General features: G+C 38.7%; 1 protein-coding gene across 8 annotated transcripts in view; it reads right to left on the bottom strand.

Moving 5' to 3' along the window:
• Fmr1 (fragile X messenger ribonucleoprotein 1) overlaps positions 1 to 10,694 on the bottom strand; it is a 40,043-nt gene extending 29,349 nt beyond the window's left edge. For 3 of the 8 annotated variants that reach the window (XM_048457487.3, XM_048457486.3, XM_048457482.3), the window contains exons 1-2: positions 10,503 to 10,684; positions 584 to 636 (exon numbers count right to left, since the gene is read on the bottom strand). In XM_048457487.3, the coding sequence (XP_048313444.1) occupies positions 584 to 636; positions 10,503 to 10,553 (104 nt within the window). In that variant the 5' untranslated portion in view covers positions 10,554 to 10,684. Of the gene's footprint in view, positions 1 to 583; positions 637 to 10,502 lie in introns of all 8 variants that reach the window. The other 5 variants (XM_048457485.3, XM_048457483.3, XM_048457484.3 and 2 more) reach the window with 4 other exon arrangements.
• Between the last annotated feature and the right edge of the window lie 250 nt (positions 10,695 to 10,944).

The following is a 10,944-nucleotide window of genomic DNA, read 5'->3' on the forward strand; positions in this document are numbered from 1 at the left end:
TTATTAGTACTCAAATTTAGTGAATAGATTTTTCCCCAATAAAATATCTATATTATTGACTTTTTCACACAGTCCATATACCTAGATCTTTAAGTATAATATTGTTTTATGTTCTAGAAACAAAAAGCAGTAAAGATTACCTGTCATTATTACTAACTCAAATTTATGAAAAATGAAAATAACCTAAAGTAGAAACATAATTTTTCCTGGTAAAACAAACTGTATAATTAAAAAATACTATAAAACTACAACCATGTTTTGTTGCAAACATCCTATATTTTCAATTTTTAATAAAATTACAAATATTCCTCCTATTTAAACTCTCAGCTAACAGTAGAGAAGAATGTGTTTTTTTCATAATCAAATTAACATAAAGGATCAAGATTATACAATAAGGAACTCTGAAGACATTAGCAGGAGAGAGCCTTTTATTGATTTAATACTAAGCTCTTTCAGAACTTCTTGTTTGGTAATAGGAAAGACACTCAAACCAGACTTCATTTTTAAGAAAATGAGAAAAAAAAAAGGAATGGGTATAAAAAATTCTGTCTTCAACATTAAGATTATAGAGCAAGAAACTTACTTGTTTTCAAAAGCAACTGTTATTGAATCTTCATGAACATCTTTTACAAATGCCTGTAAGTAAAATACAACAAATTAACTTTTAAGCTTGAAGACTGTAATATTCTGTCTCTTTAAGAGACAAGTCATACCCACTCCTTTCCTGCTAACAGCCTCAGACCCCGACTGACTCTCTTCCTGTACCCTCTCTCCCTCTTTTTCTTTCTCTCTTCCCCCCTCCCCTTTTTTCTTCCCCTCCATAACCCATCTAATAAATGTTTAACTTTACTCTGTATGGTATGTTTATCCGCCTCTCTCACCTTCTGGCCACAGTCACATGGAGACCTGCCGCATGGTCTTGTGTGCCATCCCTGCTTGGGACTGGCTGCTTTCGGGACCCCAGCAGCTTGCAGCAAACCCATCTGCATGGTGTGCCTATCTGTCTGCCCCTTGCCCACCCACCGCCCACGTGGCTAGCCACCAGGGACGCCCAGGAGACCAGCCACCTTTGGAGACCTGTTGCATGGTGCGCCCAGGCCCTGCCTGGGACTGGCTGATCGCGGGACCTGTTGTCCCCTGCCTGCTGGGCAGCTCGCAAATCCATTACAAAGACCAATTAAGAATAAAATTAGGCCCAGGTTGTGGTGGTGCATGCCTTTAATCCCAGCACTTAGGAGACAGAGGCAGGTGGATCTCTGAGTTCTGAGTTTGAAGTCAGTTTTGTCTACAGAGCAAGTTTCAGGAGAGTCAGAGCTACACAGAGAAACCCTGTTTTGAAAAACAAAAACAAAACACAATACAAAACAAAATAAAAATGGAATAAAATGGATCTTTGATTGAAAAATAAGTTTCTGATGTTCACTTATTCACCATATTTATTTTGCCAGGTACTATATATTAGGCTTTAGGAATGTGCAGACAGTTACAACAATAAATAAGAAAAATTGCCTTAGAGTATAGAAACTCAAAGAGATAGTTACATTAGCCAATACAATTCATTGTTAAATATAAGGTGCACTTTAGGTTACATTTTTAAAAATTAACAAGCTTACTCCAGAACCACACGCCTAGCAGTAAAGATAAGCTGTAACTTCTCCATGAGTGCTGTATTGTTCTTTCCCCCTTTGTACTTATTTTTCTATTTGCTTTTTAGGTTTCAAGTAAGAATGGAAGTACAACTAAGTTAAATTTAGTTTATGCACTATTATCTTGGAAATATTTAGAATGAACTCAATGAATGTCTATTAAGTGGACTGGCGCCTAAGATGTTCCTTTTGCAAAAAGTAAAAGATCTGTTTGTTGACAGTGCTATATTATTTTGGTAAGGGAGATATACTGGAAAGGTGAGGAATCTACTGACTCTTAAAGTATGAATTAAAAAGGTCAGTGATGATAAAGAAACAAGAATAAAAGGATAGACAATGAAAAGCATCTTGAGACTGGAATAAGTCGTCAATAAGAAAGCTGAGACAATGAAGGAAGTGTAGTACAAATAATAAAAACCCAGAGTCAGATATTTGTGTTCAACCCAAAAACCAGAAATGCAAAGCAGTCAAGCCATTAGAGAAGGCTCACCTCTACCAAGGCTGGGTGAATGTAAACTAAGCCTCCCTCTCCTCCCATTTTATATTTTGTCTAGTGCTGTGATTAAAGGCCTATGACTACCTAGGAATGAGATAAAAGGTGTGAGCCACCACCACCTCGATATGTTTCTGCATCGATCTTGTATAGCCCAGCGTAGCCTTGAACTCACAGAGATCTATCTGATTCTGTCTCCCAAATCCTGGGATTAAAGGTGTGTGTCACCATTGCCTGACCTCTAGTGGCTTTAGCTTTGCCTCTGGTCTTCAGGAAAGATTTATTTATTAAAATACAAATAATATACCACTATAAGAAAGAACAGGATTTTACTCATGATATCTGTGTATGGGAGTGGGATGGATATCTACAAATCAAGCAATAAATGTTCCTTTGAGAAGACAGCAGCACCAGAGAACCCTGCTGACACAGTAACAGAGAAAGTTATTTCCCTGGGGTTCATTTCACCAATATGGCCTTGGCAGCACACTTTGGTGATTCACCTGATTTTAAAGGTATAATAAAGATTATGGAAATTTCAACCCAAATCGCAAAAGAAATATTAAAGGCCAAGCAAGCAATATGTGTTACCAGGGATAAAATCCCTATAAGGAACCCCTGAACGATAATGTGAAGCCAAAGATACAATAGAGACTCCAGAGAGTTACAGGAATGTGGAATGAGGCCAAAAGCTGCAGGAAGCAAGCACAACACACACACACACACACACACACACACACACACACACACACACATCCATATAGTTACAGGTTTAAATGATGAGAAACCCAAATTTTCTTCCCACCCATCTGATCTTGCTTATTTCCCAGATTTATTTATTAAAATTTCTATAACACATTTTAACAACTATAGTTCAATACTACTCAACATGCTTTAGAGTGTACCCTATTTCATAAGCAAGCATGCTTCCAGTGTGCTAAGGGATTGTTTGTTTGTACTATTTAACAACAAAGGTGACTGATTTTGAATTAAAAGTTGTGAGAATTGTTCACTCAAGTTCTTGATTTTATGTACTACAGAATAAAACTTTGGAGAAGGGAAAGGATACCCATTATATGCCAATGTATCCTTTGTCCTCACACAATAGCTAATACCAAGTTAATATTATTATTTCTGGGGGAGATTACTAGACTCCCAACTAAAACCAAGACTTCCTGTGTCCTTCATTTACTAAAATAAGGTAACTGCTTCCTCACCCTTGCTGAAAGTTGTGTGATGTTTGCATGCCTTGGCAACAGCACAACAACACTAGGTCTGTACAGGGCATTATCTACTGAAAATTTTAAATTCTTTAGTCAGCAAACTGAACTTTGGTATTGCTGGGTGAAGAATTGTCCTTTGCAAAGCAGTTTTTGCCTAAAACTATGCTGTATGTGATAACCAGACGTAATCTGTGACTAGCTACATTAAAATTAATTTCAATTAAATTCAGTTACCCATTCACCTGTCACATTTTGAGTGTTCAAGAGGTAGGGATAGCTCAGTGGCTATTGTAGCAGATCCTACTTATTTAAAGCATTTACAAGTGTTTAAAGTTTTCAAACCAACCATAAAAGCACTCTTCAAAAGTCAGTCTTATTCTTATGACTATATGGCTGTATTTTCTTTTTTCCCTATTTGTCTAAATTATTATCCAGTTTAATCATATGCATTCAGTACATTTGTCTATTTTCTAAAAAATGAAGGGTTCTCTCAAAGAAGAGCTGTAAATGGTATAACTGAAAAAGAGAGAAAGGAAAAATGGAAAAAAGAAATGTTTTCACAGACCTTGAATTTAATTCTGGGCGAAGTGTCAGAAATCGTTTGAGTAATCATCACATCCCCACAGGGCCAGTGCTTCTGAGTTAATGAGATTTATCTATGTATAGATATTTGCATGACTGTTTCAAAATCAGTCATTTTTAGTCACTGTTTGCATATAGAAGGGATGTAATACCTTCTGGTTGCTGCATTACTATGTAGAATAAAGGAATTTCACCAATGGACTCTGGTCTGCACACACACTCACACTAAGGACAATAAATATATCCTGTCAGTTGTAAGGTCTTTTAGCAAACCTTCCCTCCACAGGTTCCACATATCCCTATGTGCTTGCTTTCATCATAATTCTTCCAACAATGCTTTTGATCTATGCCTCTCTCTTAATTCATTCACTAGGTTCCACTAGAGAGCCAGTAACTAACTTGGAAAACTCCATTTTGCTGAGTTTCTTTACTATCATGCTATGTTGGTGTTTGTAAAAACTACAGGATGATAGGATTTCTGCGATATATTCAAAGGCATAAGGGATGAATGCCTGAAGTGTGCTTCACTGTATCTGACAGGTAGGGTTATTACTCAAATCAGAGCACTTAAGAGGTTGAATTTTTGTTGTGAATTAAATACAGACTCAAAATCTTAGTTGGCTCTATCATATAACAGCTGCAGGATTAGGGAACCTCATTTTTAAAGGACCCAGACCAGCTTCTTAAATTTGTAATAAAATTATTCACATATGTAACTTTCATAAAAGATATTGAACCATAAATGCCTTTGTATTTCAGAATGTTAAATTCTCCCCCATACTTTTTTTTTTTTTTTTAAAAAAAAAAAAGGCTTTAATGGGGCTATCGAACCAGAAGTTCTTAAGGGGATGACTAAAGACTGAGGTTCTCCACAGGATGTCAGTCACTCAATAGTGCTAATGTTTTCCCTAAGGAGAGATGAGATTTAACCACTCATAATCATGACAGGATCTACAGACTGCTATTTGGAAAAGTAAATGAAAGTGTAAACGGTCATATAGTGGCTTAAAAATAATATAGAAAAAGAAAGGAATCGTTCTGCAAAGTTACTAAATATTAAAAGGCTACTTTGACTCTAGGAAGAAAAAAAGTGACAAAAGACTTTAGGGTTTGGAAAAAAGTGATAAAACACACTAAGGTTGTTTACTAGAGAAAAAGAGAAAGTTTACATCATCGTAGCCAGAACTATCTAGTTCAAATACTGCTTTATTAAATTGATACATGAAAGACAGAAAGTTCAGCCCTATTTGGGAAAACTTTTATTCCCCCTGACTCCTTTACACATCTAAAGTTTCAAGATGTGTGAAAAAGTCATACTAGGGGTTAGAAAAATGGCTCCATGAAGAGCGCTGGCTGCTCTTCCAGAGAATCCTGGTTCAATTCCCAGCACCTACCAAAACACCCACACATATAAAACAACAATGTATCTTAAACAGGAAAGAACTGGACACAAGAGGTCATTTTATAAAATGTTTCAATGTAGCCAGCCCTCTTCCACTTAAATGTCACATTATCAGTAGAGACATGTAATAGAATGTGTAATACAGAGAAAGTGTAACAGCATTTTAAAATAACCCTCCTAGAAAATAGTACAGGGACATTTAAAATGTACAATTCAAACCCAAAGTTTCATAAATGCATGGAGTTTTTATTCTCCCCCCTTCACATGTAGGCACTAGCAATGTGCCTATACATTGTAAAGGAATGAACAATAAAACTTAGCAACAGTTCTTCCACAAATTCTAAGAAAAATATAATTGGCCCTGACCAAAGACAACATAAGAACAAAGAAAACAGTATCCACTAACTTGTTTTCCTGATATTTATATACCGTTTATATTAAGTTACACAGTTTTTCAGGTTTAGTTAGCAAATGTCACAGCAGGGTTAAAGATTTGTAACTTCATCTTTCCTTAATAATAATTTATACAAAAAATTACAGGATATTTTTAAACTAGAAGAGTTAATAAAAAAGAAAACTAATACATAAACTGGAGACTTATGACATCTTTGTGTTCACAGTTAAAATTCACTGTAGAACAACTGTAATTATGGGATGCTTAGGCAATGTCATAATAACAAATATGAGCGAAGATAATGAAATTGAAAAGTGGGCAGAAAATAGAATCCATTTAATGTTTTCAAGCTAAATCTCATCATTTCATTGTCAAAAGTCTGATTTCAAATCCCAGATCCTAAACTTTCAGCACCCTGACAGCATTAGTAATTATTTAGCTCATCTCCCTATACATCTACATCCTTATGAAAATGAAAACAGTGGGAGAAGTAATGGAGGCAAAGCAGTGCTTAGCACTCCATACCTGGTAACTATGACCATAACCATGATAGCAATCATTTCCCAGAGTGGGCCAGACTCTGAACTCCCAAATTGGATTCACTGTTCAATTTTGCACATAATTAACATTTTGAAATTTTCAGAATGGGAGTAAGAGTTGGAAAGTGCACATTTCCAAGGTGTTGCATTGCATCCACAAAGACATTAAATCTTACAAAGAGTATGTAGATTTGGGAAGATAAAATGTGTCAATTTACATCAATCATTTTTTAACATTCAAAGTAACATCAATACTCAAAGTTTTCTGGCTGTTAGAGAAAACCATGAATGCGAATTTATTTGTACTTCATTCAGGTTTATAAATTTCTAAAGCTTGTGAAATTTAACTTGTGATAATGCATTGATTTCTAGCAATGTAGCTAAAATCACATGGTGGGCCCTAATGACTTCAAGAAAAGAATTAAAAAAAAAAAGACAGGGTTTCACTATGTATTCCTGCCTGGCATGGAACTTAGAGATCCACAGCCTCTGCATACTAAGTGCTGGGATTACAGGTGTGTGCTGCTATGCCTGGCATTAAAAAGGTCTTGACTGTATTGCATATAGTATATTCATAAACTACTACCTATGGTAACAATACTCTGTTACCAATGGTAGTCTTTTCTCAGATGCTAAGCTTAAAACTAAGATATTTAAGTATAATATGACAATATATTTGTGAATTTACATAATTACAGATAATAAATATGATATTAGCCATTATAATTTGAAATTAAAAACTTTTGTATTGGGCTGGAGAGATAAGTTCAGCAAGGTTAAGAGCACTGGTTGCTCTTGCAGAGGACCCAGGTTCATTTTCCAATGGTTGCTCACAACTGTCTGTAACTCTTGTTCCAGAGGATCTGACACCTTCACATCAACAACCATAACATAATTTTTAAAAAGTTTTGTATTATATGTCTCCAACATGATTTGTTAATTTTCATACTAGAATACAAAACTTAGAAATCTTTGTATAGAGAGTAGTTTCCCATCTGAATGGTACCCATTCTACATCTAAAGTGAAGTTAATTTATCATTCTCAACACAACTGATGTAGGAGAGTCTTCTTTTTATGTGTTGTTTTCATTGGTTAAATAAAGAGACTGCGTTGGTCTTTTGATAGGACAGCAGCTTAGATAGGCAGAGTAGACAGAACAGAATGCTGGGAGAAAAAAGGAAGAGACAGAGAGCTGCCCGCCATGAAGCTGCCAGGTCAGACATGCTGAGTCTTTCCCGGTAAGCCATGAGCTCGTGATGACATACAGATTATTAGAAATGGGTTGAATCAATATGTGAGAGTTAGCCAATAAGGGGCTGGAGACAATGGGCCAGGCAGTGTTTAAATGAATACAGTTTCCATGTAATTATTTCTGGTAAAGCTAGTCAGGTGGCGGGAAAGTGGCCCGCAGTTCCTCTTTGCAACACACAACAAAACTGTAATATACAAAAAAATAACTACATAGGGGCAGATGTTATTAGAATAAAGAAATATTGCAATGTATTGCAACATTACTGATTTAAAGATTGTAAAGATCTTGAAAGACAGAAATCAATGTGTCTTCATATTTTAAATAACATGCCTGAAGGGCTCAAAAACTGGCACATGTGACCAACTTTTACTAGGTTAAAGAAACATCAAAGCTTAAAAACTGAAGTTCTAATGATTACTAAATCTAACTTTCAACTTCAAAAATAAACACCAAAAGGAGTGGGGGGGCTGGTCCTGAGATGGCTCAGCAGGTAAAGACTTGCAGACCTGAGTTCTATCCCCATTAGCCACATGGTGGAGAGAGACAGCTAACCTCTGTAAGTTGTCCTCTAATCTACACAAGTGTGACATGGGATGGACACAGGCACCTACCACCTCACACAGTCCCAAATAAATCTAATAAAAGTTTAAACACTGAAAAAAAAAACCAAAATAAGTAGAGTTGGTTGGCCCTTAGGTTGTGAGAAGCATATTTTGTGGATTTGGAATCTTTTAAAGAAAGAATCTTTCTAGCATGTTCTACAAAGTTATTCTGCAAACTTAAGGTGCAACTATCTTTCAGAATATCGTAGTACTGGTAAGCAAATCAAAACTGAATTCAATTATACTGAATCTGACTTGTTTGGCTTTAAATTTTTATTTATCTCAATTTAATGAATGAAGTCCTCAGTTTTTCTATAACGGTTATTATTTCTCTGTCATCTATTTCACTAGAAAGCAGCTTAGCATGCTTCCACTTTACTTTTTCTGCTCACAGCCAATATTCTAAGTGATGTAAAATTTAAACCTATTTCGTACAGACAATAATATCCTTCCCTTAATACAGACCAGTTGAAATGGTTTTTAAAAAATAAACTTAAACGCAATAGCAATTCCTCAACATACATTTTTTTTCAAAGTATTAAATTTTGCCTCAAGGAATAAAAGGATAATCCATAATCCATTTCTTTTTGTTCACCTTCAACTTAAGATGTCACTGAAAAACAAAGCCAAAAAAAACAGCAAGGGAATTAATAGCAAAAACAGAGTACTTAAAAATATTACAGTCAGTTTGCAAGCAAAATTACTGGAGTCAATAAATCCTTCAAGAGTAGGATGGGCTACTTGTCTTCGATGGCAAGCCAACTTCATTAAAAGTCACTAACAGTGGACTCAAATCTAAGCTAGTATTAGAGATGAACAAAAATACTACTTAACTATTATCCCTTGCTCATCTGTGTCTCAGTGGCCCAACTCTAGCAAGTAAAACTGTCACTCTAGAATCTAGAAATGGAATGCAAACTAACCAAAACTAACTGAAAAAAAATTTATTACAGCAAAATGAAAATAAATACACCGGTAAAATTAATAACATAAATGCTGTGTTATTTATGTCTCCTACAATACAACAAAAGGATTTTTTTGCTATAAATTAGTATTTTATAAGTCTTCCTCGTTCATGAAATTTATCTTTCTCTAAATGTTTTCATAAACTTGGTAAAAGCATAATTTATTAGAGTCACTTTCCTGAGTCTACTCAAGTATGTCCCATTTGAAATGTCCAAGTTATTCCACAATAAACTTAAAACTGTTGGATAATGGTAATAGCTATTTTCCATGCTCCCTTCCATGTGTGCTTCCCATTACTAAAATATTCTAGTGAGGTGGGGCCTTACAGAGGTTATAAACATTCAAGAAAGGAGAATTTATAATATTGCTAGATCTACATTATGCAGTATCAACCATCATACTACAGCTACATAAAAAGATTTTAAGGTTCCTTCTAAAACATATGATGCTACCTGATATTCAATGGTTTAAAAATGGTAATTCCATGAACGCCTGTTTAAAACCTCAACAATATAGTCCAGTGCAACATAGCAAAAGTCAAAGCGAATACACTCCTTCTGCTTTGAGCACAGACAAATATTCCAAACAGTCTTGGTAAAATTCACTAGCAATCATATAGTCCCTGTTAATTTCCTGAAGTTCTGTCGCACACATTCGGGTCCTTGAGAACTTAAACACAGAGAAAAATTTTAAGTAAGCAGACTTGTTAATATTTCCAAAAGCGGACCCATGGGCATCCCTGAATTTCTCCCAGTAAGAAAGAGGCTAGGAGGCCGTGGCTCTCTCAGATGTCATGGTCTTCCAGAAACTTTTAGGTCTAAAAACCTTTCTCGGAATTCACAAAGCGAGGCCACTAAAAATCAGTTGCCATTGTGACTCCCGGCTGACTACTACCCCTTCTTCCTCCCTCCACACCCCTCGCCCAGAACAGGGGAGCTCTCCAAAGTCTGGAGCGCGGAGCAAAGAGCAGGAGCCAGACTCCAGCAGCCGTCCAGGCGAGGCAGGGGGTGGCCAGGCAGAGACACCGGCTCCCGCCCGGCTCCCCGCGTGTCAGGCCCGGAACCCTCTGCGAAGATCATTTGGGAAAGCAGGACTAAGCCGCTGCCACCCCACACGGCACCGGCCCAAGGGCCGGACCGCCTGTCCCTGCGTTCGCGCTTCGCTGATCGAGCTCAGGCACGGAACGGCCCTCAGCTCCCGGCGCTCCTTCGCCTTCCACCGGGCGCCGGGGCCTGGGGCTTCGGGAGTCGGAGCGCGGAGGATGGCTACAGGCCCCGAGTCCGCTGCTTCCCTCCACCCCCAGTCCGCCGCGCCCGCCGCGCCAGCGGGGCCTGTCCGCCGTCGCCCGGGACACAAGGGAGGGAAGGAGGCCGAGGACCGGGCCCGTCCGGTAGCCGGTTACCTTGTAGAACGCGCCATTGGAGCCCCGCACTTCCACCACCAGCTCCTCCATCTTCTCGTCCGTCCTCGCGCCGGGAGCCCGCCTCCGAGAGGTGGGCTGCAGGCGCTCGAGGCCCAGCCGCCGCCGCCGCCGCGTTCCCGCACGCCCCCCGGCAGCGGCGCCGCCGTCACTGCCACCGCCCGCGCTCGCCGTCCGTTGGCTTCACTGCCCGCCCTCTCAGGCGCGGCCCCTCACCGGAAGTGAAACCGAAACGCTACCTAGCGCCTGACTGACTGAGGCCGAGGCGCTGCCCGCGCCTCGTGTAAACAGTCAAACGACATCACGTGGCCCGAGACGCCCCGCCCCCAGTAGGCTCGGCCCCCTCGGCTCCGCCCTCGTCTCCCCCCACTGGGCCGCCGAGCACGCGCATGCGCCCTCCTGGGAACCTGCCCTGGGTAACAGG

The sequence above is a fragment of the Myodes glareolus genome, chromosome X (genome assembly GCF_982192425.1).
Source record: "Myodes glareolus chromosome X, mMyoGla1.1, whole genome shotgun sequence".
Classification (NCBI taxonomy): Eukaryota; Metazoa; Chordata; class Mammalia; order Rodentia; family Cricetidae; genus Myodes; species Myodes glareolus.